At 39.5% G+C, this 16,593-nt stretch overlaps 3 protein-coding genes across 3 annotated transcripts; all 3 read left to right on the forward strand.

Moving 5' to 3' along the window:
- The first annotated feature begins 280 nt into the window (after nt 1-280).
- Nucleotides 281-4,504, forward strand: LOC135605594 (stem-specific protein TSJT1-like). Its single transcript, XM_065095878.1, has 4 exons — nt 281-513; nt 2,494-2,734; nt 3,848-3,968; nt 4,060-4,504. Exons 1-4 carry the CDS (start codon nt 320-322, stop codon nt 4,245-4,247), a joined length of 744 nt encoding a protein of 247 aa, XP_064951950.1. The 5' UTR covers nt 281-319; the 3' UTR covers nt 4,248-4,504.
- Nucleotides 4,505-5,496: 992 nt separating this feature from the next.
- On the forward strand, nt 5,497-8,243 carry LOC135605595 (beta-carotene isomerase D27, chloroplastic-like). Its single transcript, XM_065095879.1, has 6 exons — nt 5,497-5,730; nt 6,302-6,441; nt 6,854-6,946; nt 7,113-7,174; nt 7,313-7,419; nt 8,034-8,243. Exons 1-6 carry the CDS (start codon nt 5,559-5,561, stop codon nt 8,198-8,200), a joined length of 741 nt encoding a protein of 246 aa, XP_064951951.1. The 5' UTR covers nt 5,497-5,558; the 3' UTR covers nt 8,201-8,243.
- A 1,990-nt stretch (nt 8,244-10,233) lies between these two features.
- Nucleotides 10,234-16,478, forward strand: LOC135605596 (uncharacterized). The gene is made up of 3 exons (XM_065095880.1): nt 10,234-10,536; nt 14,491-14,568; nt 15,896-16,478. The coding sequence occupies exons 1-3, from the start codon at nt 10,516-10,518 to the stop codon at nt 16,127-16,129; spliced, it is 333 nt and encodes a 110-aa protein (XP_064951952.1). The 5' UTR covers nt 10,234-10,515; the 3' UTR covers nt 16,130-16,478.
- Nucleotides 16,479-16,593: the final 115 nt, after the last annotated feature.

Genomic DNA, 16,593 nt, shown 5'->3' on the forward strand with positions numbered 1-16,593 from the left:
ATGCCCCCTCACCACCTCAGAAGACGTACCCACGTCTCCACTAAACGTGACCCGAACTCCGCTTACCCAATCGCACCAAAATGCCCCCTCGCTTTCTCACGTCATTTTGGTGGTTAATTATAAGCATATGACGTGTCGTGGTATCGTTGCGGGTTCGAACCGCTGGTGCCGATTTAATAGTGTGCTCTTGCTATTGGTGCGAACAACGAGGGTAGTTTCGGCATAGTGGCTCTTTAAAACGATCGATGACGGGAGGATGACGCGAGAGAGCTCTGAAGATTCTTAGTTGGGCTTGTGGTGTTTTGGGTCGACGAGGGAGATGTTGGCGGTGTTCGATCGGAAGGTCGCGAAGTGCCCGGAGGGGCTAAGGAGCCCCGGGGCGGAGGGGGGCGACGGGGGACGCAGCATGTTGGATCACTTCCTGGCGGCGCGAGCGGGGGCGGTGGCCATCAACCTTGGCTCTTCTGGGGGCTTGGCTTACACGTCGAAGAAGCAGACTCCTCTGCTTCCGAGGTAACTGTAATACAACCAAAATCAAATCTTGATGAACGGCGAGGTGATGCATTCGAACAAAAGCTTCGAGCAAGCTGTCGAATCCCTTGTTTGAACATCCCATTCCGTGAGGTTTTAACAGTCTTCCAGTCTTCCGATATGTTCTTTTTGTGGATAATTATATGACAATTACCTTCAATTTTGTTCTTCTTTCCTGTTTTGGGTGTGTGTAAGCATTAATTCTTTATACGACCAATTAATTCGCATGGATGCTTCATATAATCATGTTTCGACGCAGGATTCATTTCAAATGGTCATCTTGGTAAAGGATGATTTCGTTCGTCTGATCTGTTTGTTCTTAAAGCATCGGAATCTTCTGGCAAATGCCCTTCGTACTCAAAACTACACCGTGTGAATTGGATTTGTTGTGAATGATCCTACTGGTAGACGCGTCCAGTATTTCTTGCTAATTTTGAGGTCAAATTAGCTTCTCAGACATAGATATGGCTCATGGGATTGTTGGTGTAAATGTGACGGATGCATCAAAAGGGTTACTAACCATTAGAATTAATTTTCTTTTATTAAATTGATCATCAAGGTTTACTAGTAAATCTATTTCCGGAATACATTTGTATTTTTCTTTATTGTCTTCTGGTAGGCAATTTATCCAATGAGAAAGGGTTATAATCTTCTTGGCCTTTGTCTTTGTTACTTAACATCGAGAGATTACTGAACTTTTCATTGATTTCCTGGAATTAGTTTAATGTTGCCACCTCCATGGAAGTTATCTTCTTTTGATTGTTGCATGGTGCCACTTATATTTTATAATGCTGATGCTGCTTTAGTGTAGAAGGTAAGCCAATCTCTACCCCTGGTAGAGGCAGAGATAAGGTTGTGCACATTGATCCTCCCTGGATTGTGTACATCAATCCTCCCTAGACCGTGGACTGTTAGAAAGATCGTCGCAACAGGTTGTTTTTTTCTTTATGCTGCCTTGTCCATTTGGATAACTTGATAGACCAGAATAATGGGAACTTGATAAAGGAGAGAATCTATTTTTTTGGTCATGTAACAAATGAGAGAAATGGCGAGAATTGATTTCTTTCCAAACCCTCCTTTCTTTGCAAGTGGAGGATGATGTGATAGAATAAAATCTTTTAAGTGATTCTTTATCTCCAGAGAGGAAGAGGTTTATTGCCCTTAGCTTTTCCACTTTTCATCTCTGCTGTGATTACTCTTTCATCCTCTACTCTTTTAATTACTAAAATTGGGGTGCACAGGATGCTGGTGCATCAATAGCTATGTTGCATTGATAGCTTCGATAACTATTTAAGTAAACTCTACAAAAATTATTACCGGCAAAATGTATTTTTGTGTCAAATTAAGGCACATGTGTACATGATCAGATGATGGTGCTGATGCATTCCCAAAACCATTTTGACTCAATAGTTGGATAATTTAATTATCCTTTGCGAAATACTGCAAGGATAAATGGAAATTGCATCTCAAAATCATGATCTTCTCTTCTTTCTTTTTTTTCCATTTAATTTTTTTCTCGTGCTTATATGTCATGTTGGTGGAGATGCTGGCTAGTAGTTAATATTTTCTCCTCTTTCATGCTTGAAAGGTTGAACAGAAATGTGTGTAACTTCAATTTCACCTATCATAGTTTCATCTTTCCTAATAATTCTGCCATTAACGATGGTGGTAGTCTGCTAGTATAATAATTCTTACTACTTTTAAAAAAAAATCCTTTATTTTAATTTTTGTCATTCTTTGTATCCAAATAATCTTTTTGCTTTAATGCCTTCATAAAGCTCTTACTTATAGTAAACTTTGCAAGTTCTGCTTTTCTCCACCTTCCTGGTTGCATCTAGAACCTCTTTTGTTATGAAAAAACATTTTTAGCTTAAAGGAACAAGATCTAGCAGAATCAGTTTTATGTTTCTTAGTTATTTAGCATGCAACAGAATGGTAATATTCTTGGTGGTTCTTTTGCAGATTATTCGCTGTGGTGGATGATATATTTTGCTTATTCCAAGGGCATATCCAGAATATAACTTCTCTCAAGCAACAGTATGGATTAGGCAAGACTGCTAATGAAGTAATTATTGTCATTGAGGCGTATAAAACACTGAGAGATAGAGGACCATTCCCTGCAAGTCAAGTTCTGAGAGATCTAAATGGAAAATTTGCTTTCATTCTGTTTGATAGCTCATCAAACACTACCTTCATGGCCAGCGTGAGTATTCAAATTAATTATCCTCTCCTGCTTTCTATTTCTTTGTTTTTCAAGAATGAAAATTATATAGCGCATACTGTGCCACTGGATAACAACACAATCTTTCTATTGGGCACATGATGCCTTCACAGACTTGAACAATGAAACTTCAACTTTTCAACAGCTTTAAATTTCTCCAGTAGTTTGTCTTTGGCTACTTCTCTATTACTTTACTCAAGCAATTTCGCTTCTTGGCTCCCACCTTCTCCTTTTTTCCTTGTCTTTGACCATGTGAAGAGGGGCACTCCCTTGTGACTCTTGCTTTTCTGATTTTTTGCACTTACCAACTTCGTGTTTCAATCTGTAGTGAGAAACATTCCCTAGCAACCTATGTTTCCTCGTTTCATTTTTGTGCACTTCCCAACATTATATTTCAAGCTGTGGTGAATTTTGAGTTTGGGAGCTCATACTTTCTCTTTCAGACCAAGTAGTTTTGTGGAAAGTTTGAGGAACTTCATGTTTGTGTGAAATAATGCTCCAGAGATTCTCATGTTGACAAAGTTTCCCTTTTGTGCGGTGAATGACAATTGAATTTTCAAAACCCGCACTTTTGTGCATATGAGCCCAAAATTTGAACAAAATAGTGAAGTTGCATAGATGTATTGCCTAGGTTAGGGCACCCATGGCTTTATGCATCCTCAGATAGTCCATGTGCCTTTCTCAGTTACATGTGTATTTCTCTTCTGTTCTTCACATGTGTTCTCTGACATCTCATGACACTTGAGCTCTAAATGGAAATATCACATACCTTTTCTCCTCGGATCACGTTATGTTATATCTTCTAAAAGAACTCTCAATAAGAGAATTAAGAGTATTTACTATGCCCATAATTTTGATTAAGCATCAATTACTTGATACATCGGAAATAAGAGCACCTGGATCTCAGATGCTTAACAATAGCATTTAGTGTTTTGGTCTTTTTGATACTGATGAGGCGATGACTAAAATTGGCAATGCAGTGACATGTAAATTCTTATAATTGTAAGATGCAAGCAGCTTATGCATAGGTTGGTTTAGTTTGTCATAATTTCAAGTGGAATGTCACTGAATCTGGATGTCTCTTTCTGGACTCAGGATGCTGATGGGAGTGTTCCCTTCTTCTGGGGAGCTGATGCACAAGACCATCTTGTACTTTCCGATGATGCGGACATTGTCAAGAAGGGTTGTGGAAAATCATTTGCACCTTTTCCTAAAGGTACAAAATATTTGAGAATGTCATCTACCATTCAGCATACTGTTGTATCCATGATCTTTCGTGCATATCCTCATTTTCCATTTCCTGGCAGGCTGCTTCTTTACGACATCTGGGGGATTGCAGAGTTTTGAGCATCCTATGAACGAACTTAAGCCGATGCCAAGAGTTGACAGCCAAGGCCAGGTCTGTGGTGCTACGTACAACGTTGACTACATGGCTAAGAAGGATGCCGGGATGCCCAGAGTCGGCAGTTCTGCAAATTGGTCTTCCCAATTTTAACACTGCAAGCAATTGCATGCTGCCTTTGTTGTTTCTCCCTACATATATTAACCATGTCTTTTTTTCCATTTGATGTATCCATGCTTCACCTTGGTGATTGTGCACATCTTTGCAAGAATGTTTATGCTCTTGCCAAAGACCTTGCTATAGCATAAAGCATCATACCTATGTTTGGATCCCTGAACCTTTTATGTAGCAGTCATAAATCTCCCACTTGTATGTGGCAAATAAAAGTTCTTTTTACTTCTTTTGATCAATGATGTAATTTTTATATATTGCTTTTGCTTGATTTCATCTTAGTTTGAAAGGATTACTTCCAGCAAATCCTCAGAGAAAGTTATATATAGTATGATGCATGCAGCTTGAAGCAACAGAGGAATGAGACATCACTGCAGCCTTTAAACAAGGAAGGAGGCAGTTGAATATCAACACTGGCCATCAAGAATTTTATTTTCATGATGAAGATATTATTTGAAGGTTTGAGATGAACTGATACCACTACCAAAATAACAGTATTCTAATTTTTTCTTTTTTCAGAAGAAAAGGTTGCTCTCAAATATCTTTTTTCTGTCAAAATCTATGCCGGCTTTTTCTCTCACACATCTGAAAATTCTATCAGGACTTGCTGTGTTCTTTGAACTCATTGGCAACTTCTAAATGGTAGGCATGTTTCCAAGATCCCTTTGCCAGTGTCATAAGAATTTATGTAAATTGATCAAGCCTTATACATTTACTCCTTCGCTCTCTTTAATTCTCTCCAGGAAGCCTGATCATACTTTTATGGTAGTAATTAAAGAGAGACAAAATGGTTTATTGATGAACTTAGCAGATCAAAAGTTTACCTGAGATATGAATGCTTGCTGCTCTCTTTTTATATGATTATCGCACTACATCTACTTAGAAATGTCAAAATATCTTTGAATCGAAAACAAATTACTCCTGTAAATCAAATTAATCCTCATATTATCACTATTATCATACCCTCCTCAAATTCCTGCATCGACGGATCTCATGCGCTGGATACGTCCTTTACCGTCTCTATTGTTACACCTCGAAAGCATCCAATGTTAGCTCACACTAGTATGGTGGTGTCCTCCTCTTCTGTTCTCCTCACGCAACAAAAGCTCTCTTACGCCCATCACCTCCCTCCACCGGATACTCTTTGAACGTCCTTTGTTTCTTCTCTCGCTCTTCTTCCTCGTATTAACCCTTTAGAGCTTCTTTCTTTCTCTCTCAAGCACGATGGAAGCTAATATTCTTCGTTGTGGGGGGATTAAGAGTCTTCCTCCGATAAGCAGAAGACCACAAGGGATGGCGTTAGGCCATCGGATGCCACCCCGAAAGCTCCTGTCTTCTGTAGTTGAAGCGAGGGTGCAGACCGAGAAGCAGATGGTGGCAGCCACAGAGAAGACGACGTACAAAGACAACTGGTTCGACCGACTTGCCATTCGCTACCTTTCAAGATCTATTCAAGCCACCACAGGTTCGTCATGGTGCTTACAGACCGACTAACTATGCTGGTCTCGAGAACCATACATGCTTCCGAGACGACAAACTATGCCGATCATGGCGCTTACACTTCTTCTTCTTCTTCTTGTTTCGACAAGCCATAGTTACTCACAGAAAGCAACTAAAAGAAACAAAACAGTAATGGTTGCAAAATGCTAGACGTAGATATCAACTCTACCTACATATTAGACATGCAGATTAGGTAAAGTAATTCCCACCAATACTGATCAGACCATTAGCAATGGAGGAAAAGAAAAGAGAGCTAGAAATGAATATGTTTCTCTATTTCATCAAAACTACAGCTACAAAATACACCTTTTGGACAACATGTCACGACAGAAAAAAAATCGTAGCAATGCATAAACATCTTGGAACATTTGTTTCCAGAAAAGGTGCATACTTGTTTTGTTGCTGTGTTTTGTTGGATTTAAGATAGAGAAAGGTGTGACAGTGTTTTCTGCTGTTGGCTTGTAGAGTGCAGTTTGTGTCTCTTTTCATTTTCTTTCTTTAAAGCAGAACATGAAGATAGCTGATTTGACTCACAGGCATAAGCAACAACAAGGAAGGATATGAGAGCTTGGTTGAGGCAGCAATCATGATCTGCAAGAAAGTTGATGCCAAAGCACAGCAGGATCTGGTGATCCAATCTCTCCACAGCGCCCTTCCAGTGATCATATTAACAATGGCAAGTTACTCTTCGACCTTCTTCATCATGGTTCTGAGAAATAAAATTTCCAACATAAATGTGTGTATTTTTCTCCGACATTTGATCTGGACTGTTGGATGGTAAACCAATGGACTGATACTCTTGATCAACTAATTAATTGGAGCAAATTATTGGAGAATAAAGAGTTACCCTATAGAATCATAGGACATTAACTGAAACCATGCCCTTGACATGCTTCATATATCTTCAGAGAGACTCTCAATTCTGTAAACCCTGTTAGAGATGCAGAAACAACATGCCAATAAGAAACATGAGACAGAAGAAATCCAACGTTTCCTGCTTGTGATAGTTCACATCACAGCACATTTGCTAGATGCATGTTTTCTCCGAGCACTAGATTGCTAATGGAATTTTGGCATCAACATGTCAGATAAAGATCTTACTTCCACAGTCAACATTCACAAGAGAGATCTTTGCAGCCTTCACCACTCTGTTCTTCCCTTGGCTGGTTGGCCCTTGCCAGGTATGGGCTTTCTTACTGCACCCTCTTCCTTAATGATTTTTATCTGTAAGCAGATCTTATAAATTCATCCTTAAATTCACATTGACATCTGAGAATAAAAAAGACCCTGGATTAGTAAGCATTTGAATGCATCGATCTGAAGTGACACTTCAAATTGCCAAGGAAGGTCAGGAAATCAGAAGTCAAAGGAAAGACGGAGAAGAATGTGGTGTACATCCCTAAATGCAGGTACTCTTTGATCCCTTGTTCATATCTCAGACAACGAAAAACAAGAAATGAAAAGATTATGCAATTATATACGGGAGAATTCATACATCTCATCTGTTCATTGTTAAGACTTTGTGAAGTTTTGCTTCTGCCATGCAGGTTTCTGGAGAGCACCAACTGTGTAGGGATGTGCACAAACTTGTGCAAGGTCCCCTCCCAGAAGTTCATCCAGGATTCACTCGGCATGCCTGTCTACATGGTTCCAAGTATGAGTCTTACTCTATCACTCTCGGACAACACTTCAAAATTGCTTATCATATAGACCAGACGATAGTCTTCCCTCGGATACTTGTGTTCACTATGGGAGGACAAGTAGGCCACATCGACAGTAGATTGCACCATCTTTTACGAACAGTGGATGCACCATCCCTGAAGGAAGAAAAGGGAGGAGGAGGGATGGGAGATTGCACCATGTTTCCGTGAGTTGAGGTCCACAGAGCAACCATTTAGGGAACAAGAAAAATAGAACGAGATCCACAATGGGAGTATAAAATGCTTTGCGTCACCTTTTCCCTCAATGTTTCAGAGCGAAGAGCTCCCCTGTCTGCAGTCAGCCATTGTCGTGCTCCATGATCTTCCATTCATTCTAGTGTCCGAGAAGAAACATCGTTCCCTCATTTGCCATCACATTCCATGAGACATCTACACTTGCACTGTCAAGTCTCACTCACGACAAGCACTGGCTTGTTCAAGTTGAGCATTGAGCTCCAGTAGATGCTGCACAAGCAGCAACTGATATTTTCGAGTAATATGTTTATTTTCTATAGATTTACAAGATACAAGTGATCTAAATCAAATGGTTACGATTGCTGAATCCCAGATTTTGAAGACCTGAGCTGCGAGATGGTCTTTGGTCAGCAACCTCCTCTTCATGACCCCACGTTGAAGCAACCATGCTACCACAAGTCCTGTAATGGCATCGATCCCAGCACGTTGACAGGCAAAAGAATTCCACCCTTGACTTCTTCTAACTACGATCTTATTTGACCACTGTTTGCAGGCATAACAAAGCAGAAACATGGAGTGAACTGCTCCAGTGGATGAAAGAGAACTGGCAGCACTTCATCCTACGACGTAGCAGATTACACTGTATTAAATATGCGGTTGATTTAGTCTTTTTTTCAACTGAAAGTATATGTACTGTCGATCAGAAGGTGATGGCAATACTGTTTGCATGTTATTTGCTGTCGAAGTAAATATGTAGAACAAGACACATTTCAGTCTCCGAATAATTGTGATGCGACGCTCTTTAATACCCCTTTTGGTTTGACTTTTCTTTTTCGAATCTTCTCACAGGATCTAAATAATGAATCACAAGAGAATCTTATCATCGAGGAACTGCGTTTGTCGAATTCATCCCCACTAGTGGTAGGTGAGATCAATAGCAATCCACAATTATGATATGGGAATTGGAGAGTAAGACCATCAGTCAACACATCATGTGCATGCTTAAAGCAACATAAAGCGCGAGTTAGGGCTAATCGAGAAACCTTTTTTCCATGGGAATGCCATAACTAAGTTTTCTATTAGGAAGACGATGAAGGTTTATTCCACGTACGGACTTCTGACTGCATTCTTACGGCAAACAATGGCAAATCTCCATTTAGTTTACGGAAACTTTTGACAGTCCTTTTGCGTGCAAAGCCATTGACAATGAAGAACTGAAGAATGATAATTTGATATTTCCAAATGCCAAACTATCTGAACTCATCGATCTTAGGAGGATTCAACTAAATCCGGATTGAAACTGGCACCAAAGAAGAATAGGGAGGAGGAATGGGTAATTGCGCCATAGTTTCTGTGAGACGAGGACCACCAGGCAACCATTCAGGGAACAAGAAGAATGGAACTGAGATCCACGAGGGGAGTATAAAATGCTTCACGTCACCTTTTTCCGCGGACATTCCAAAGCGATGACCTTCCCTGTCGGCAGTCCTCCATGCAATGAATAAAGATCGATCCCATCAGCCATTGTTGTGCTCCATCTTCTTCCATTCATCCTAGTGTCTGACAACAAACTGGATGTTCCAGTGACAGGACAGCAATACACTGTTACTGTCAAATCTCACTCATGACAAGCACTGCCATTCTCAAGTTGAGCTTTGTGTAGATGCACAACTAGTGCTCCCTGTTGCTGCTAATATCTCAACATCTGCGGCTCACATCTCTGGATTTTATTGAAGAGGATATTAGATGCTCTTTGTTAAATGTCGTAGTTGCAAGTACATAAAGAAAACACATGAGCTTCAGAGAGGCTTGGCAATGAACGGATGAGAGCAGACGACGGATGTGAAGCAAAAGGTGATGGCATTGCTGCCTGATAGAGTCTCATCATCGAATCACAAGAGATTGTCATCATGGAGGAACCTCTTTGACTCTCCGCTTGCTCTAATTACATCTAAATGATATGACAGGCATATCTGTCATTATCTATAGACCTCTAAGAGAGTAGGAAACGCGAATGATTCCGCGGGACTGCTCACCTCACTTGTTGGACCAGATGCAGATGCAGATGCAGTAGCCAACAAGCAAGCATGTTACAGGGATCTGAGATGACCCAGATGCTCCACTAGGATTTCCATGGATTCACTTCTCGGTGGACTCTGAACTGATTGCCCCAACCAGAGAATGAGCAAACAGGCCGATCCACTCTCTGACCTCCTAAATGGCGAGTGGCCATGACAATTTGGTGCCGTTGGTTGTAATTGATATGCCTTCAAGAACTATAGTGCAAATGAGTCGTTGACCAAGAAAACCTTGGAAACTCACATAACCGTTCCTCTTTGTGTTAATATTCGCATATTCCATATAATAATGATTCGTATCTCACACCATGATGCTGACATAATCCCTCGGCGGCCTCAACCTGTGCCTTAACACTCCGCTAAATTCCTAATTGGGCCTTCTAGTAGGTACAACAATTGGCCAATTAAGGGCCCGTAATCTCGCTTCACTGTTGTACATAGATCGGGCTCAACAGGTATGGGCCAATTATGGCCCATTAATACCTAGCAAGAGACTGGACTCGATCCGTTCCTGCCCGCTTTGCCCCGGCCGCTCGAATTGGCCAACCGCACTTCACCGCCATCCCCGACGGCGGAGTTAGCCGGCGGCCGCGTCGAGTAGATCTTCGCCACTTCCCCCTCGCGGCGTCGCGTGGACTTCAGCTTGGTTCGTGAACCCTCACCTGTAGCGCCACCAACGGCGGAGGGGGATTCTGTGTCCCGATAGTTCGTTTTGGCTTGATCGTGGAGCAGACGAACGGCGGCGTCGCCACGAGGTTGGAGGAAGGGACGACGAAGATGAACGCTTGGGCTGCGACGGTGAGTGGATCCGTACTTTGTGGTTGATTCTGTGTTTTGCGCCTTTGATTCGGCCAAATGGCAACCTCGTTGTCTGCCTTCTACTCTTAACGCGTGGATGCTCGCCACTGGGGATGGGCTTCTGTTGGTATTTGATGACATCTACAGGGCACTTCAGGTAATCTTGCGAGAAATGTAGTGTGGAATATGATTCTTATGCTTGATTTGAGCGATCAGGAGTCCTATCTACGAGAAGTATGTACAAGGATAAGGTAAACATGCATTTTTTGTCTTGGAAAGAAGGAAATCAGCGTAAGCTGTCTAGGGATCAGGTGATATATCGAGAAGGAGAATATGGATGAAACTGCATCTGAAAAGCAGTTATAACATGAGAAAAGGGGAAAAAATTGTGATCATTGTTTGAGAGACTACGGTACTGAAAAGGTCAGACTTTTCAGAAAGATCAACAGAAGGGTAAAAAAATATTAGGTGGAGAATCTCAACAGACAGTACTTCCAAATGGTTTTGCTAGTTCTGATTTGAGATCTCTGCCAACATCTTTGATGATCCAGAAATTGATTAGAAGAGTAAAAGAAATGAGAAAAAGGTCGGCGATGCAAGTCTGAGATGACAGAGTAGACATACTGTTAGGTTTATTATTTTGGTATTTTGCTGCTTAATCAAACATGAAAACGTGCATTCAAGCTTGAAAATGATTGAGTTTTAAACAACTCCCTTACACTTTAAAGTATAACATCTCATTGAGTATCTGAATCTAGAATAGCCAGTTATATGATTTGGAACTCAACAACATTGGATCCTAACAATGTGCTTCTCCAAGTTTTAAGACTCAAAAGGAAAACCAAAATGGATATTAAAAATCTACTATCTTTTAAGCTGTGAAAGTCAAATCCAATACTGATTTGTCTAGGGAATGTCTCAAGTGCACCTAGATGTGAATGGTTTCCTTGAACTACATATCATGCACGAAAAAATAGGGGAAATTGAGTTCTTAAAAATTGTGCTGTGACTCATATCTTATAGATTGTTATGGTATCAGTTGATTAATATACCACTGATTTTTTCACGAGGAATGTTTTACAAAATCTAATATAACTTATCAGAATAATGCAAAAGTAAATCATTAGTAGTGCAGAATTAAAATACTCATGGATATTATGTTCCTTGAAGACATATGGTGTGCATGATCATGCTTATGCCCACGAATTGTTAACAGTTTGGTGCTGATATTTGTGTTGATTCAAGAGAATTGTTTGTGTAACAAGACAACTGTCGTTACTATAGAATACGTAAATGCAACCTTGCTTTTCTGAACTGATTTTTGAGATTTCTGCACTCATATCATGAAATCTTAATTCAACTTTTCTGGGTTTTCTTGCATGTATAGGCATCTAAATTTAATCCATCACAATGTATCAGAAAAGGGTGACTGGTCACCCAGGTCACAATTTATTCACTATAAAAAGGGTCAATGTGCATTGTTTCCAACATGTTATTCATCAGGATTGCATGTTCCAACCATGCTGGCTTTTGCTGGTTGGCACTGATTTTGTCGGCAGTGGTATCTGCATGATTTATCACAAGAATTTGCTGACACAGCAATATATTGGCATAATACTTATGGCAGCCAGCATGCCTCTGATCTTGTCTGAGATGCATTGTGCCAGCACATTACCCGCAAGGACAAATTTATTATATGTGTGGCAAAGGAGAGAAAGATTAGCAGAGGACTTAAGCTTCAGAAGAACATTTGCCCAATTATTAAGATGACCAAGTGTCCTTTAACTCATTCTAATCTGCAGACAATCATGAAAATTTACTATTTCGATGAGCTTGTAGTATCTTGCTGAGCTTTGCTAAGCCTGTCTTTTCCTATAGCATTATGACTTTGCATATACGAGGAATCTACGTGGTTATAAGGAATTGATCAGTATCCTATAGCCAATTTTCAGTGAAAAGACATAGTTCTGTCATTTTCTTTTGCAACATCATTATGCTATTTGACTTTTTTAGTCCTAGTTGTTGTCTTCTCAATATTTATTCTTGTGAAACTAGATAGGAATGAGAACTTATTTTCTTTTTAATTCAGAATGGCTAGTATGTAAATGGGAAACATAAAACTTGTGTTTCATCTTCATCTAATTTCATTCTCCCTTGGTCTCATTCCAACTACTTGCACTAAGATGAGATTTGGAGAGTATGACAAAGGTTGTTAATGATTGATATCTGCTGCACTACGTATCCTATATGGATTGCTGCACCACAACCTAGTCATTTGCCTTCATGAAATTAGTCACTTCTATCATTTTGCTCTTTGGAAGCCTTTTTTCTTATATAACTTTTAGTTGGAGGGATCCAACTCATAACATTTATGCTGGCTATTCAACCACAGGATGGTGATGTAGTTGTTACTTCTACAGATTGCTGAACAAAAACTATATCAGTTGATAATCTAAAACATACTAATGCAATGTAACACTCAAAGTATTTTCTCTTCCTTTATTTTTCTTTTCTTTAAATGTCTCTTGCAATAACATAATTGCACTTCAAATTGTTATTTTTTAATTTGCAATTATGTTTTAACAATGAGCATAAGTGTTATTTTTCTAATTCTGTCTATTAAAGTCTTTATAGGTTTTATTTCAGCTTATTACCATCCTACTACTATTCATTATGGTTCACTACAGTAAAATTTCAGTCTGTTTTCTGCTGAAGCAGTATGAAAGGAGACTTACTAGCCATTCCCTTTCTATAGTTTACAAAGAGGAGTAGGAGAAACTCACTTAATCATATAGTTCTGAAATTTTAATTGAAGAATACTGTAGTTCCTAATTCACTTTCTGTTAAGATTCCAAGTTGCTACATGTAATCATTGACAGGTACCTGTAAAGAGAAAAAAAGCCACTGCCATGTATGAAAACTCAAACTGCAGCTTGCAGTTCCTTTCTAACTGCAGTAAAATTCTTCCTAATCTCTTCAATCCTTTTTGTTTTCCTTCTGTATGATACAAGAGCTCAAATTTGATGATGCTATCTATCTTCTTCAATTAGACTGTACAATTATGCTCATGAGGATTGATTAGACAATGCCCATTCTTTTTTCCTTATCTTTTCTCATTTTCTATATGATAAAAGTATAATAAAGAACTTGTATGACTTGATAGAAGATAAAGAATTGCCAATTGAACATGTGGTGGTTCCTGTCTCGATATCAGGTATTAGCTGAGTCAACTCTCTGGAATAATTAGTCATGGTTACTAGTCTCTTTAAAAGTATCAAGCTAAATTTACAATTTCAACCTTCCCTTTGTGATTATTGAAATTGTCATGTTCTTTATAATAGAGAATCTGCAGGGCTCTTTATTTCACTTCAATAAGTAACAAATTACAGCCGATCTGTACCAAACTATCATGCCAAATCTGCAATATCTCAACAACTTCTACCTGCTTTCTTGCAGACTACTTTGTGTTCCCATTCAGCTTTCCCAGACAAGTGTTACATTAGAGACATGTGATTCCTACATTGTACTAACTCCACCAATGTCCAGGCTTGGATAATCTTTTAGGGGAATCTAACAACTTAGAATTCACTGGCATTATATGATCTTTTCAAACAAAAGCCCAAATGACTGCAGATGACCAACCAACTCCACTTGATGCATCAGTACACATCGTAGCAAGTGATTATTTTAAGTCATTTAGGGTCTGCATATAGACTTCCAAACAAGACTATCCCTTCCTAAGAATTCCCCTCAGTAACTATCATCGGCATGTTTATGCTCTTTCTAAGAATCTCAAGCTCTAAGAGGTAATTTTGAACCTCCAGCTTGCTAAGCATAGTTTTGATCTTTTTTCACCTTGTCTGGAGCATTTGGCAGATAAATTTGTTGCACATCCTTTCCTGTTAAGAACTAGTTTATTTGTTCAGATTTCGTTATTAAGCTGATCTGTTGCAGGTTCTAAGTATGAGAGGCGAAGATGATGACGGTGTCGTGTTACAGCTGGTCTCTGGTACCCCAAACCTGTCATTTGAGGTAATATTATAAACATAAGTATAGACTCAGTAAGTTCAATCCACCATATTTCTTGTCTAGATGTTCCTTATTTGATGTTCACAGAAGACCTAAGTTGATCTATTTTAGTTTTGTATACAACTTGTGAGTTCCCTTGTGTCTTGGTGACATATTTGTTTTTGCTATGTTCCTTGTTTTCGGTGCCAAACTATGCTAAGAATCACTATGCTTCTTGCCAATCCTCCCCATCCCACCTCCATTCTTCCTTTTTTTTCCCTTCTGTTTCTTTTTTCTCTCCCACCCTCATCTTGTTTCCTCTGCCCTCATGGCTTCAATTTCTTATTCCTGCAGTGTTTACTAGTGTAGAATAGCCTGTACCTCGAGACATTTAAAATTCAATATTTTGATCATATGTTTCGTATTCTGTGGAAAATTTTTTTGTTCATCAAAGCAATCCCTGGTTACTTTTTCATCCATATGTTTTAATCACCCCTAGATCTCAACCTGCACAAAATACATATGCAAATTGAAACATTTGTAACTACAGAAATATCTTATATATTTCAGCCTAGCACCATTAGTATGATGACAAACTATATCTTAAGAAAGGGCTGAAGCATATATATGGTACAAAATACTGGATGACAAGTGTCAATGCAACATTTTGGTCAGTAAGTATCCAGAATAACTAGTGTTTTATTGTAGTGTACAAATAATAATCTCTCTAGTGCATCTTTTTCTTATGGGGTCAGACCATCGAAAGAATTCAGTGCTCTTATATTAATCAGTGTTAAATATCGAAGACATTTCCAAAAATAACCTGTCAGAAGCAAGTTCTCTCAATCTGATATGTCAAATAATGGCCTTTCTTAGATGGGAATTTGTTAAGACTTTGATCAAACAATCCTCACACTTTTAGTTAATGCCAGAGCAAATGCTATTGATTACCTGTTGCTTTTATGTTCACAGGCTGCAATACTTGCATATTCAGCATTTATCGATATCATAGATCTGATCTCATCAACTTTCATGAACTTGGCATGTGACACCTTGTGATCGATTTTCCCTTTGTTGTGTTTTTTTTTGCTTGTGGTTGTTGCATCTACCTTTACTTCTGTGCATGCATGGCAGTTGCAAGTTTATAGGATTCTTCTGCTCAGGACCCAATCTTTTGATCTGACATCTTATACCACTTTTCAACTTTGATTATGTGAGCCTGCAACCTCTTTCCTGTTTTGATTGCATGTGAACTTATTCCTCAAGTGTGCAATTGGTGCATGGCATTCCTGTCTGCCAGTTCAAGACTTCTATGTCTCTGTGTAACACTCCTCGTTCATCTTATCACCAGGTGGAGGAAAGTAAAGATGGAAGTAATCTGCACTTTCGATTTAATTGTTCAGCTGACAGCAATGAGGGTCAAGGAATGAAGCTCTTGAAAGAAGATATAGGAGCAGGAATGCGGTCGCTCTACTTCAAAGTTCTCGGCATAATGTCAATGTCTGTTGTTGCTGCTTCTATCCACCACTCCTACCACCAACCTGAGACCCTCAAACTCGAGCCAGAGCACAATGTGGCTTCATAGCCATGGCAGCTCGTCCGAGTCTGCACGTGCCCATGGACTACTCCTGCATATAGCTCCAAACTATATTCACAATCGATGCATCCTAATCTACCTCCATTTCAACAGAAGCATCATCCAATGCCCGTATTACTTCCATCCTCTTCTATTTTTTTGTCAAGGTAGGTTGATAAATCGGCGCAATATCAAGCTTGAGTTAGGATTGTGTGTGTGTGTGTTCTTTTGGGGAATGTATGGGAAGAATTGTGATTTGCCTGCTTGTACATTGTGTTTGTGGTGGCTGTAGTGCAGTGGCTTCTCTTTCTGTTCTTGACGGTGTAGAAAAAGTTAATGCAAATCTATATTTTGTGTACGATAATATACTAAATGGATGCTGTTGGAAGTATTGGTTGTATTGTCTGGGGACAGCATTGCAGTGCTCGTAAAGGAAGGGGCAGGCATTCACGCAGTTTGCATGGTGGTGGGTG

The sequence above is a fragment of the Musa acuminata genome, chromosome BXJ2-2, assembly GCF_036884655.1.
Source record: "Musa acuminata AAA Group cultivar baxijiao chromosome BXJ2-2, Cavendish_Baxijiao_AAA, whole genome shotgun sequence".
NCBI lineage: Eukaryota > Viridiplantae > Streptophyta > Magnoliopsida > Zingiberales > Musaceae > Musa > Musa acuminata.